Consider the following 11408-nt stretch of genomic DNA (forward strand, 5'->3'; position numbering starts at 1 on the left):
AGAGTCATCATAGAAACGGTTGTGTGTGAGGCTCCCTCTCCAATCCCATTTCAAACACTTCTATTTTTTTTTAAATGAACCAATGAGGTAAGTGAAGTGGAAATACAGACTCGTCTGTACACTAACAGCAAGATCCACACGGTTCTTGGGCCTGGTGCTGCTCTCATTCCGGCAGGGCTGGTGCAAGGATGTTTTGCGCCCTAGGCAAAACTTCCACCTTGCGCCTTCCCCCGTTCCCAAGCCCCCGCCCTGAGGCGCCCTCCCTCCCTCCGCCCTGAGGCACCCCCCCTGCCCCAGCTCACCTCTGCTCTGCCTCCTACCCAAGCACGCTGTTGCTGCTTCACTTCTCCCGCCTCCAAAAATAAACAGCCTGCAAGGTTGCCCTGGTTAGGGATATCATGGCAAGCTTGACCCAAATTTCGTTCCCCATTCAGGGGCAGTGGGAGAATCAGCAATCATTTTCTGTTTTGCTTGGCATGCCCTGAGTTTTGAATTTTGGGTTTAAAACAACACTCAGACAAAACTACTAAGTTTTGGCCCATGTTTGCTTGAAACTTGGGTCAAGCTTGCCATGATATCCCTAACCAGGGCAACCTTGCAGGCTGTTTATTTTTGTCTTCTTGAAAGCTCTTTGTATAGACCTACATTTTTTCTGTTGAAGTTAACCAGCCTCCTCCGACTGGTTCAGTCTCTGTTCTAGAATGAAGCTGAGAGAGGATGAGTTCTGGCTTCATTGTTACATGCCATGACCTAATGGAGTCCCAGGGTAGAATCTAAGCAGTTACGCTGGGCTTTAGAAATGTTACCAACTGAGACACGGTGTATCCCCACTTCTTTTTCTTTCCCCTCATGCAATAAAAGAGCTGAAGGACTGGAACAATGAACCAACTCGCAAGGCATTTCTGGTTCACCTTTTCAGCTCTTTCTGTGACATTCCCATTGCATTCTGATGAGGTTTATTCAGGTGAGCTCAAACTGCTTTTGGTCTTGTCTACACTTGATTTAGCTTCCTAACATTTCCCACTGTTACATTCACCGCATCAGTTCTACTTCTGGTGCTCACCGTGGGAGCTCTAGGGTACCCAAGGCACCAACTGCTGCTAGTGTATAACGACTGTGTTGTCTAGACCTGGGTGAGATGATGTGGCTGTTAAAATAACAGTAGCACGTCTACACTAGTGCTGTACCTAGAGTGCCACACTGAGTGGGTATGGTTACATACTCTCCCCTCCCAGGGAGGCTTGACCCAAGCCTCAGAGATCCACCCACCTCAAATCTCTGTTCAGCCACCACTTGTTATGTCAGGTCCATGGGTGAGGTTGAACCTGGGATCCCTGGATCTAAAAGCACGAGTCTTGTCTGTCTGAGCGAAAACACCCAGCTCTGTTAGCCAAGGCTGTAACAGGCTCATCAACCCCTATGTGGTCTAACCACCACAAGAAGAGCACAGACCGTGTGTGTGAATTACATTCTCACTATTGCTAATACCTGTGAAGTTCAATGTTGGTAGCATTAATGGGAAATTTAAGGGGGAAAATGCTAGTGTAGGGTAGTCAGGATTTAATTTGTAGTACCAAATTCACCATTGGTGTAACACTGGGCATAACTTTTGCTTACAATGTTCAATGAAAAAGAAATCTTTATTGTCTGTGGTAATCACATTATCATCTATGGTTTTGATTTCCAATGAGGCCAAAGTTTTCAAAACCATTTTGCAGCTCCTGTAAGACCTTATGCTGAGCTTCAGAAGACCATCCTACCTGCTCTGGAAACTGACCCTGTTGATTTGTTTCCAAACTACCCAGGTACATTGCAGTGCATTTTGAGCTGAATTCCGCTTTCAAGGACTTCTAGATAAACGTGGTGCCTACTTCAGTCTCTGTGTGTAATGATCTGGGGTAGGGATGGGGTTGTTTCGCTACAAATTCTAAAATGCCAACAGCTCGTATTTGGAACTGTTGTTTGTTTCCACATAAATCGAAAATTCACTTTCCCCAGTGTCCACAGAATCAGAATATTAGTGTCCTGCATCCCCGAACCTGCAGCTCCTGAGGCAGGGGGCATATTAGAGGAGAGGAAAAGGAGTGGTCAATGCAAGCTGGCTTATGGTCTCTGTGCTGGGGTACAGAATCATGGCTCTGACTGGTTACTGGTCCTTGGCTCCTCTGTTCTCCTTGGTGGTTGGGGAAGGAACTGGAGCCAACCTTCATTAGGAGCTCCCCAAGGGTCAGACAGAGCCATCTGAGCTCCTGTCCCTCTCTCCCTGTGGCTCCCAGACCCTGACAGTGAAGCAGGCAGTGGAACAACCAGAGCGGCTACTCTCTTTTGTCTCCTCGTGATGCTGAGCAGCTGCCACAGGGAAAGGACAGCAGCCGTTAAAGGTGCTCCCAGCTCACACTGGGCCTGCTCCTGGGACTGCTGAGGAAACAGTTGGAAATGGGGAAGGGGGGCCCCCTAGCCCTTGCTGCATATATTGAAGCTCAGTAGCCTAAAACTCCCAGGGTGTGGTTCAGAGAACACAATCAGTTCAAAATCAGATGTATGTTTGGTGTCTCAAGTGACACAATTTAGAACCTTGAGCATCACCAGTGGCCTCTGGGCCACAGATTGGACATGCCTAAACTATGCCATGTTGCGCCTCTTTCTCACTGAGTTTTACCATAGACTTTGCAAGCGTTGATGGCACCCAGCACGATACGAGCGTCATTTGGAATTTAGAGCCACGCTCTCTGTCCAAGAGATCGATCAACTGGAATAAAGGTTAACACATTTTGACTTCATTTAACATAAAATGATTAAGTTATTTTCTTTGCGTAAGCATTCAGTAGTGCTGGCTCGCAGTTTTTCTGGGACTGGCAATCCATAAGAAAAGTGAGGCAGTTGTCATCTAGTTGATGGGGGCGGGTGACCAGTAAAGTCGTGCTAACATTAGCATCTGCCTCTCTTTGTGGAAAAAGAGAGAGGGGATATTTAGGTGATCTTGAATGTTTTGGACATTAAATGGGCCGAGCCATTTAACAAGTCATCGATATTCTAAGACATAGCTCAAAAAGAATCAATATTGGTGTTCATCCAGAATAACCAACAATAATGCTGGTGCGATCAGGATAGACTTTAAAGGGCTGTTTAATGAAAGACAAGCCGGGGGGAGTCAAGATGAAGGGTTGACTTTAAAGACAAAATATGTTTGACACCTTGATTTGGGTTGACGTGTAGTGGACAAGTATGAAGCACACTTACCTGTATCTCTGGTGTGGTGCAAATAATGCCCCATATTCTCTCCCATGCCAAGTTCCACTGAATGCAGGAGCAGAGGTCAAACCAGCTTCATTGGCCCCATCCTCAATGAGGACTAGGAGCTCCTAGCAGCTGTTCTAATTTATGCAAGTTGGTAACAGTTTCCAAAGGACATTACCCCATCTGAGAATTGCCATAGCACATCAGTGCTTTGGCTCCAGCCCCGCCACGTCCCCTGGGCAACAGGACTGGTTGTCACAGTGGCCAGGTACGTTGACTTAACCCTAGTGGCGTTTCCCCCACACTGGAGGAAATTCTCAGCTAGGCAGAGCTGTCTGCTTTCTCTGCACTTTCTGTGGCCCCAATCAACACAGAGGTGCTAGAATGCAATAAAGAATTGAGTCCAATATCTCTCTCTTTGCTTGACAATCACATTCAAAGACTATGTATCCAAAGCCTTGTCTACACTAGGGCTATCTGCGAATATTTCCCCAACATTACCAGCACAGCTGCTCTGAGCAGATTTAATTGACATGCTGTTAAAAAGATTTGTGACCCTGGAGCTTTGCCTTCTCTAGGTCTTCTAAAATTTTCACAATGAAATGGGTGCTAGCAACAGTAGGAAGTCTCCCTGAATGCCTGCCTTGCAGATCAGAAGTGTTAAGTGGGTTTTATTTTAATGTTCAGGGGGGGGTTTTTGTCACAGTCAAATGGCTCACTGTATTTGTAACACAATATTACCTCTAACATCCAAAGATATGTTATGTTTAATGCAAGTGATTTATTTATGACTTTTTTTTTTCTTGCTAAGTTTAAGGAATGCCATCAGCTTAGCCCAAGGAAGGGAATACTATAAGAGTGTTGCCAACTCTTACAATTTTATTGCAAGTCTCATAAAACCAGGTGTTTTTCTTAAAACCCCAGCTCCTGGAGTCACGTGAATCTCTGCTTTCATTTTTTTTAAAGTAAGTTACTAGCCCCCATAGTTGCAGAGAAAAGCATGAACCCATGATCCCAAAGAATCAAAAACCAAAGGATGAACTAGATACATTAGCTTTGTTTTTTTTAATTTCATTATATTTTTAAGTCCATCTCATGATTTTTGATGCTAGGGATTGTCAGTCATAGAAATGTTGGACTGTATAACACTGACAGATCCCGGTCGTTGGGATAGAACCTGGGATTTCTGGATCTTAGTGCATGAGCTTCTACTGAAAGAGCTAAAAGCCACATGGCTGTTAGCTAAGGCTGTAGCAGACTCATTAATCTCTAAGTGGTCTTGGTGCCACTAGATGGAACAGAGCACCACACCTAGGAGGTGTGTGGGTTACAACTGTATGTGACCTTGATGGGTCATCTAATCCAGGCCCCTGCACTCATGGCAGGACTAAGTATTATCTAGACCATCCCTGACAGGTGATTGTCTAACCTGCTCTTAAAAATCTCCAATTATGGAAATTCCACAACCTCCCTAGGCAATTTATTCCTGTGCTTAACCACGCTGATAGTTAGGAAGTTTTTCCTAACGTCCAACCTAAACTGCCCTGGCTGTAATTTAAGCCCATTGCTTCTTGTCCTATCCTCAGAGGTTAACAAGAACAATTTTTCTCCCTCCTCTTTGTAACAACCTTTTATGTACTTGAAAACGGTTATCATGTCCCCTCTCAGCCTTCTCTTCTCCAGATTAAACAAACCCATTTTTTTTTCAATCTTTCCTCATGGGTCATGTTTTCTAGAACCTTAATCTTTTTTTGTTGCTCTCCTTTAGACTTTCTCCAATTTGTCCACATCTTTCCTGCAATGTGGCACCTAGAACTGGACACAGTACTCCAAAGCAACACTGCAATGAAAGCCATAATATTTTAGTGTTATAAATGCAAACCGAGTCAGACATCAAATCACTTTCAGGAATACTCTTTCTCTAAAGGCATATGTATAAATATTGTGTTCAGTAGGAAAAAGTGCAATGTGACCAAACAGCTTGGCATCACTGAAGAACTGCTGTCTTGTTTCCTCATCGTGTACATCAATGCTATTATTTTCTTTATGTGAAATAGTGATCCCAAACCGGCCAGCCTTAGCTGAGATTGTTGTTGTTGGCTCTGTGTCCATCATTCTTGCTCTGCTGAGTGGCATGGTCCTTTGGTATTTCATACTGTAAGTATTTAGGTAAAATATAGTACATGCTTCGAAGCAGTATTAACAGTTGCAGACTCTGAGTCTGCAACAGGCAGACCCTTATGCCAGGAAGGAGCCCCACTGACTTCCCACAGACTCTGTGCGGGCACAGGGGTCCATTCGTGTGGATCTGATTGCAGGATTGAGGCCGTGGGCCTCCATATGTGATTATGACAATTGGCAAACATAATACGTTGGAATTAACTAGCACTGTGAGACAGGCAGTGCATAATGGGAGGCAGGGGTGACAGCATACAGTGGTGCTGGAACATTTTAATAGTGGGGGTGCTGAAAGCCAGCCCTCTTATCCTGTCCCATCGTCTGTCTCCCCACCCCACTCCGAGCTGAGGCTGGGAGCAGGACTATGTCTCCGGGGGGGGGGGGGACCTGAACAGTGGTAAGGGGGCTGAGGTTGTGACCACAGCTGGGGGTGGATGTGGGGCCAGGAGCAGAGCCCCAGGCAGGGGCCGGCATCTGGAACCCCTCATGTGAGGCCAGGAGCAGAGCCCCGGCCATGGGGCCAGGTGCTGGGCCCCAGGAGTGGAGCCCTGTGATCGGGGGGCCAGGCACGGGGCCCCGGGAGTGGAGCCCTGCGATCAGGGGCTGGGCACGGGGCCCCGGGAGCAGAGGCCTATGAGCCAGGAGTGCAGGGCCAGCCCCCGGGACCCAAGCCAGGGAATAGAGCCCCAGGTGTGGGGCCAATGGTCCCGCATAAAACCTGGGGGTTCTGCAGCACCCCCTGCTTCCCGCGCCTATGACAGCATAGAGGGATGGGAGCAAATGGGCAAGCAGGGAAGCTGAACAGATAGAAAGGGGGGCAAAGTTATGGGCTGGAGAAGGGTTTTCTGTAAATACTGCTGATAAACCTAGGGAAGGGTTAGCGGGTGATTTCCCTTTCTCTGACAGAGACCACTCCCTCCCTGGATACAATCGCATGCCCATCAGCCAGGTTAGCTCCTCGGGGTTTATAGACACTTTGAAAAGCAAATGATGTGCCTTTGAAATGCACAAAGTGGCAGGCATTTAAGAAGGGAGTACAATAAAATTGCAGGGTAGGATAACACTATAACCCTGTACTACCACCTTCTTTGGGGCATAGTTTTCCGGTGCAAAGTGTAAACCTACCCAGCAAAGGGCAGCTCCACAGAAGTTTGTTTGCCCAGTTATGTTGCTGCCTGCCTAGATTATGGTTTTAAGCATGTCTCTAAAAAAACAACAAGTAGGAAAATGAATAAATTGTGCAGTCCCTCTCCCCACCCTCCCTGCAGTTCTTGTCCTCCTCAGAGAGCCCAGCAGAGTAGATCAGAAAAGGTATTTTTCTAAAGGTCCGTGCACCACTGGAATCCCACTTAAGCTTTATTTTGAAGGATTAAGTAGTGAACTTCTTCCATTAGTGTCTGGAACTGAGCCTCTTTTAGCAGCAAAAAAGGGAGTCACTGAGCTTGATTCTGCTTCTACATGAACCAGTTTTATACAGGAGCAGTTTCACTTGGTCCTGATTTACATTAATGGAAGCAACAACAGAATCTGGCCGTGAATTACTATAGAGGGTTTCCCTGCTTTCCCATACTTAAAGCAATGGTGGTGCTAAACACAAGGTAGTACAAGAATCTCCATCTTCCTACTGTCAGATGTGTCATTCCAACCTGAATTTATATGTTGTAAAATTAGAAACTGATCGAATTATCCCCCGATTTAATTGACTAAAAGTCAATTGCATCATAGCTTGTGGCCTGTGGTAAATTGGCTTCATGCAGAAAAGAAAATGATGATCCTTAGGGAAAACTGAGTGTAAAAATTATCCAGGGATGTAAATACAAAACACCCAACAACTACAGCTCTTCCTTATCAAAGCCACCAGATTTCTGGAAGTGTAGAGCAATAGTAAAAACATTTGGAAGTAACAGAATAAAATAACTGGAAGTTCAACCATCTTCTTCAAGAACATGAGAGAGAATATTCCAAGTACCTTATTTCTTACACTAATTTAAAAAAATCAGACATTTTTACAGAGTTGGGGGTTGATCCTGCACTATATGCATGAGTAAAAATCTGACGTAAATAATCGTTGCCGAATAGGGAACCAACCTGGAAATTCTTGCTACTCGTTCCAGATCCCTCCCTTGTAACTATTGGAGCCAGGGGGCTTGACACGCAAAACCAGATTTGCAAGTGCTCAGCATCAACAATTATGGCTGAATTTCCAACATAGTTCAGTATCCCCCAGACTCCATTGTGACATTTATGGTTAGATTTTCAAAAGGGCCCAGCATCCAACGTGCACCCAATGTGCTAGCTCCTTATGAAAATCTGCTCACTTTTGATGATTAACTGGGATCTGTGCTCTTCTGGAAATCTGGCCCTTAGTGTTCATATGCACAGGAGAAATACCTCATTTAATCCATTACAATTTGCAGTGTAAATCATATCAGTGGGGTCAATCACTGAAAGCTTCTATTATCTCCAGTCCTAAAACGTCCCCCTTGTAATACAGCATTTGTGCTATTTGTTGATTTGCATTAGCTGAAGCTCATTTGTTTTTCCTGCTAGCAAATGGACGAAGGAAGAGAAAGCGTTGACTTTTGGTTTCAGGCTCCTTTCTAAACAGATTCCATTTGGGATTCTAGCCCGAGGGGGTGAAGAGTGGAGGGGGCATGAGGAAGGCAGTGCATGGCAAAGAAGAATTGAGAAGTTCAAAGGGTTTGATTTTTCAGGTATGACTTTGTGCCGAATTCAGCAGTAGGTTCCCTTTTTTTTTTTTTTTTCACCAAAGCAAAGTTAGCGACCCCATCCTGCTTTACAGATGGGCTGTTCTGAGCTGCGGAATCCATTGAAAAGCTGATCCATTCAACTGGCTCCCGTGCATTGCAAACCTTGCTGATGTCTAAAGTCACAGCTTGTTGAGCCATTGGTACTGCCGAGAGCTGGATAGAAGCTGCAATTCCCATTCTGTGGAAATTCTGACTTTTTTCCAAAAGAATTAATTGGTTTGAAACAGAACGGAAAACGAAATTTTGAAACTTCCCATGCAAGAGGTGTTCTGAAATTTCATTTTGAGAAAGTAGAAACAAGATTTCATTTTGACCTGTTTCTAAGACTCCTCAAACTGCCCAGTGCTTGGGGAGCTTGGGTGCTGGGCAGCATGGGTAGGAAGAGCACCGGGGCAGTCCATTTGGCATGCTGACCTGGAAGCCCAGGCAGCTGAGGAGTTGGGTAGGGGAGCTGGCAGGAAACCAGACAAGCCTGCTTGGTTTCCATCAGGATTTGGTTGAAATTGCCACGTTCCCATGGAATGTTTCGATTTCACTAGTTGGCACTTACCTATGGAAAGCCATTCCATTGGTAAACTTCCAGAAAGTTCCAATATTCTATGAGCTGTACCGTTTTTTTCATGCTGCATCTTCCTTTATGATTTATCCTAGTTAGTACAGCGGCACCACAGTAGTGATAGCCCTCTCACTGGTCCCAGGATTACAACCAGGGTTGGCTCTAGGCACCAGAAATCCAAGCATGCGCTTGGGGTGGCAAAAAACCTGGAGCCAGCCCTGATTACAGCTAAAAGCTGGAAGAGTTTCCATTATTTATAACCAGGGCTCTGTCGGTATGGGATCACATTCTTTTAGGCCTTGATCTATCAAAGCACTTAAACACGTGGTTAATTTTAAGCACATGAATATTCCCATTGAAGCCAATGAGACTACTCACATGCATTGAGTTAGCATGTGCTTAAGTCCCTTGTTGAGTCATTATGAATCTCAACTGGCAGTTTTGCTTGGACTTTCACTTTCATTCTAAACCAACTTCTGGCAAATTTCAGGGAGGCTCAATGGCTTCGTAATGTTTTGCCCTAGGATTCAGGAGTTTGGACCGTTCCCACCCTCCATCTGCTGACTTTGGGGTGAGCAGGCCAGATCGGTGTAAAACAAGGACACGTTCACTTGCTTTCACATCATTTTTAATGGTTAAGTGACGTAATTTTTATCACCACATCAACAGACACTGATGCCACAAGGAGGCATATCTAATCTAGCTACCTATTGTCCGAGGGTTTTACACAGCCACCCATCAGCATAGTCTCTGCACTCCTTCCACGTAAAATTGATACCAATAATGAAGTCTCTCATGGCATCCTGGAGTCTTTAGATCGGGCTGGCAACCTTTCGGAAGTGGTATGCCGAGTCTTCATTTATTCACTCTAATTTAAGGTTTCGCATGCCAGTAATACATTTTAACATTTTTAGAAGGTCTCTTTCTATAAGTCTATAATATATAACTATACTATTGTTGTATGTAAAGTAAATAAGGTTTTTTAAATGTTTAAGAAGCTTCATTTAAATTTAAATTAAAATGCAGAGCCCCCTGGACCAGTGGCCAGGACCCATGCAGTATGAGTGCCACTGAAAATCAGCTCGCGTGCCACCTTTGGCACACATGCCATAGGTTGCCTACCCCTGCTTTAAATCTTCTCCACTTTGGGAGGAAAACTCTGCATGTGGTAGGATTTTCACTGGTGGAGCTGTCAATCTTTTGAGTGCCATTCTTGCTGTGGTGGAATGTCTTCTGACTGTAGGGGAGGACTCTGAAGACTACTAATAAGAAAGAAAGATCTAGTTTAATAATAAAATCAGGAAGAGAAACATGTCTCTGAACAGAATGGGCCAAACGCATCCCTTAAGTAAGCCTTTAATCAGAGCAGTTTATCCAAAGGATGGATTTGGCCCAACAAGGTGATAATAGCTCTTTAAGGGCAGAGTTTAATGCTTAATATTGTATTTCCATCCTTTTCAGGGGTTCAGATAAGCTGTTCAATGATTTGTGTATGAGGGAAAAATTGGAGAAGCAATTTAAAAGAAAAGGCCATAATATTGTATTGTAATCTGCTAGCATGGACCCCTTGCACCTACTGGGCACCTGACTCTGGTTCTAAACCTTTAGTAACTTCCCAGGCAGGCAACTGCTTTCCTATATCAGTTGTAACATATGTTAAATAGCCTGTGATATACAATTTACCCAGTTTTGAGATCATCTTTCTTGCTACCATAGTTGAGAACATGAAAAATTTAGCTAGGTACAATTTCCCAAGTCACCCCAGGCTTCCTAGCCATTACAGTGGACACAGTTGGGTTGGGTTGGGTTTGTTCTTGTCCTTTTCTTTCTTAAAATATCTCTGCAAAACTTAACCAATAAACTGTCACATTATAGCTTTGAAGCCCAAAAGGAAGAAAAAGAAAGTATCAAAGGAGGATAAGAAAGCAAAGGAAATGAAGGAAAAGCAGGAGAAGCCACCTGAAGAAATGAGTGAAAAACAGGGAGAGAAAGAGAAGCCACCTGGAGAAGGGAAAGAAAAGAGGGAAAAGAAACCAAAGGTGGCAAAAAGACAAGAAAAACAAAAGAAATTGAGAAAAATCAAGAAAACAAAGTCAAAACTGCAACTAAAGCACCCCAAAGGAAAGAAGTCACCAAGTCGGAAGAAACTGAAGTGAAGAACTCTAATCAACAGGATTCAGGTGAAATGAAATGGAAGCTGGAAAGCAAAAGGAAACAATGAGAGAGAAAAGAAATATGTAGGAGGAAGGAACTGGCCTGATCGATGGCACCATCTGAACCAGGAAGACCCAGAGGCAAGAATGCTAATGGGCTGGTGTCTGGTTCAGAAACCTAGGGGATGGATAGTCGGAATGATTTTCATCTTCTTTTGTTCCCTGATGAGAATGTTGTACTGCTGGTGGGGTACAAATGGCATAATAAATTGGGGAAAAAAAGATGGAAAAATATATATCTATTATTTGTATTTTGATACCAGCTAGTGGTCCTGATCAGGGCCTCATTGCGCTAAGAGCGGACAAATATGTAACAAAATGATGGTCTTTTGACATTACTTGTACTTAGATTAGCTTGCAGAGCGGCATCATGGTCCAGTGGTTTGGGTGCTAGCTTAGGACACTGGCAGAGTTGGGTTCAAGTCCCTTCTCCACTACAGACTTTTTGTATGA

At 44.5% G+C, this 11408-nt stretch overlaps 1 protein-coding gene across 2 annotated transcripts; it reads left to right on the top strand.

The window, feature by feature from the left end:
* Positions 1–779: 779 nt before the first annotated feature.
* On the top strand, positions 780–11178 carry LOC120372146 (nucleolar protein 58-like). Of its 2 annotated transcripts, XM_039488957.1 has the most exons (7): positions 780–964; positions 1719–1805; positions 2665–2760; positions 5295–5394; positions 7966–8129; positions 9267–9313; positions 10618–10755. In XM_039488957.1, exons 1-7 carry the CDS (start codon positions 880–882, stop codon positions 10621–10623), a joined length of 585 nt encoding a protein of 194 aa, XP_039344891.1. In that variant the 5' UTR covers positions 780–879; the 3' UTR covers positions 10624–10755. The 2 variants fall into 2 exon arrangements, with proteins under 2 accessions (XP_039344891.1, XP_039344890.1); XM_039488956.1 differs by lacking the exon at positions 9267–9313 and having other exon boundaries at positions 10618–11178.
* The last annotated feature ends 230 nt before the right edge of the window (positions 11179–11408 follow it).

This window comes from Mauremys reevesii, linkage group 9 (genome assembly GCF_016161935.1).
Source record: "Mauremys reevesii isolate NIE-2019 linkage group 9, ASM1616193v1, whole genome shotgun sequence".
NCBI lineage: Eukaryota > Metazoa > Chordata > Testudines > Geoemydidae > Mauremys > Mauremys reevesii.

Bases quoted from the DNA above. Each gene is read 5' to 3' on its own strand.
- LOC120372146 (XM_039488956.1), top strand. From the start codon at position 880: ATGAACCAACTCGCAAGGCATTTCTGGTTCACCTTTTCAGCTCTTTCT. The intron at 965-1,718 runs GTGAGCTCAAAC...ACCATTTTGCAG, and splicing joins TTCTGATGAGGTTTATTCAG to CTCCTGTAAGACCTTATGCT. The intron at 8,130-10,617 runs GTATGACTTTGT...GTCACATTATAG, and splicing joins CAAAGGGTTTGATTTTTCAG to CTTTGAAGCCCAAAAGGAAG.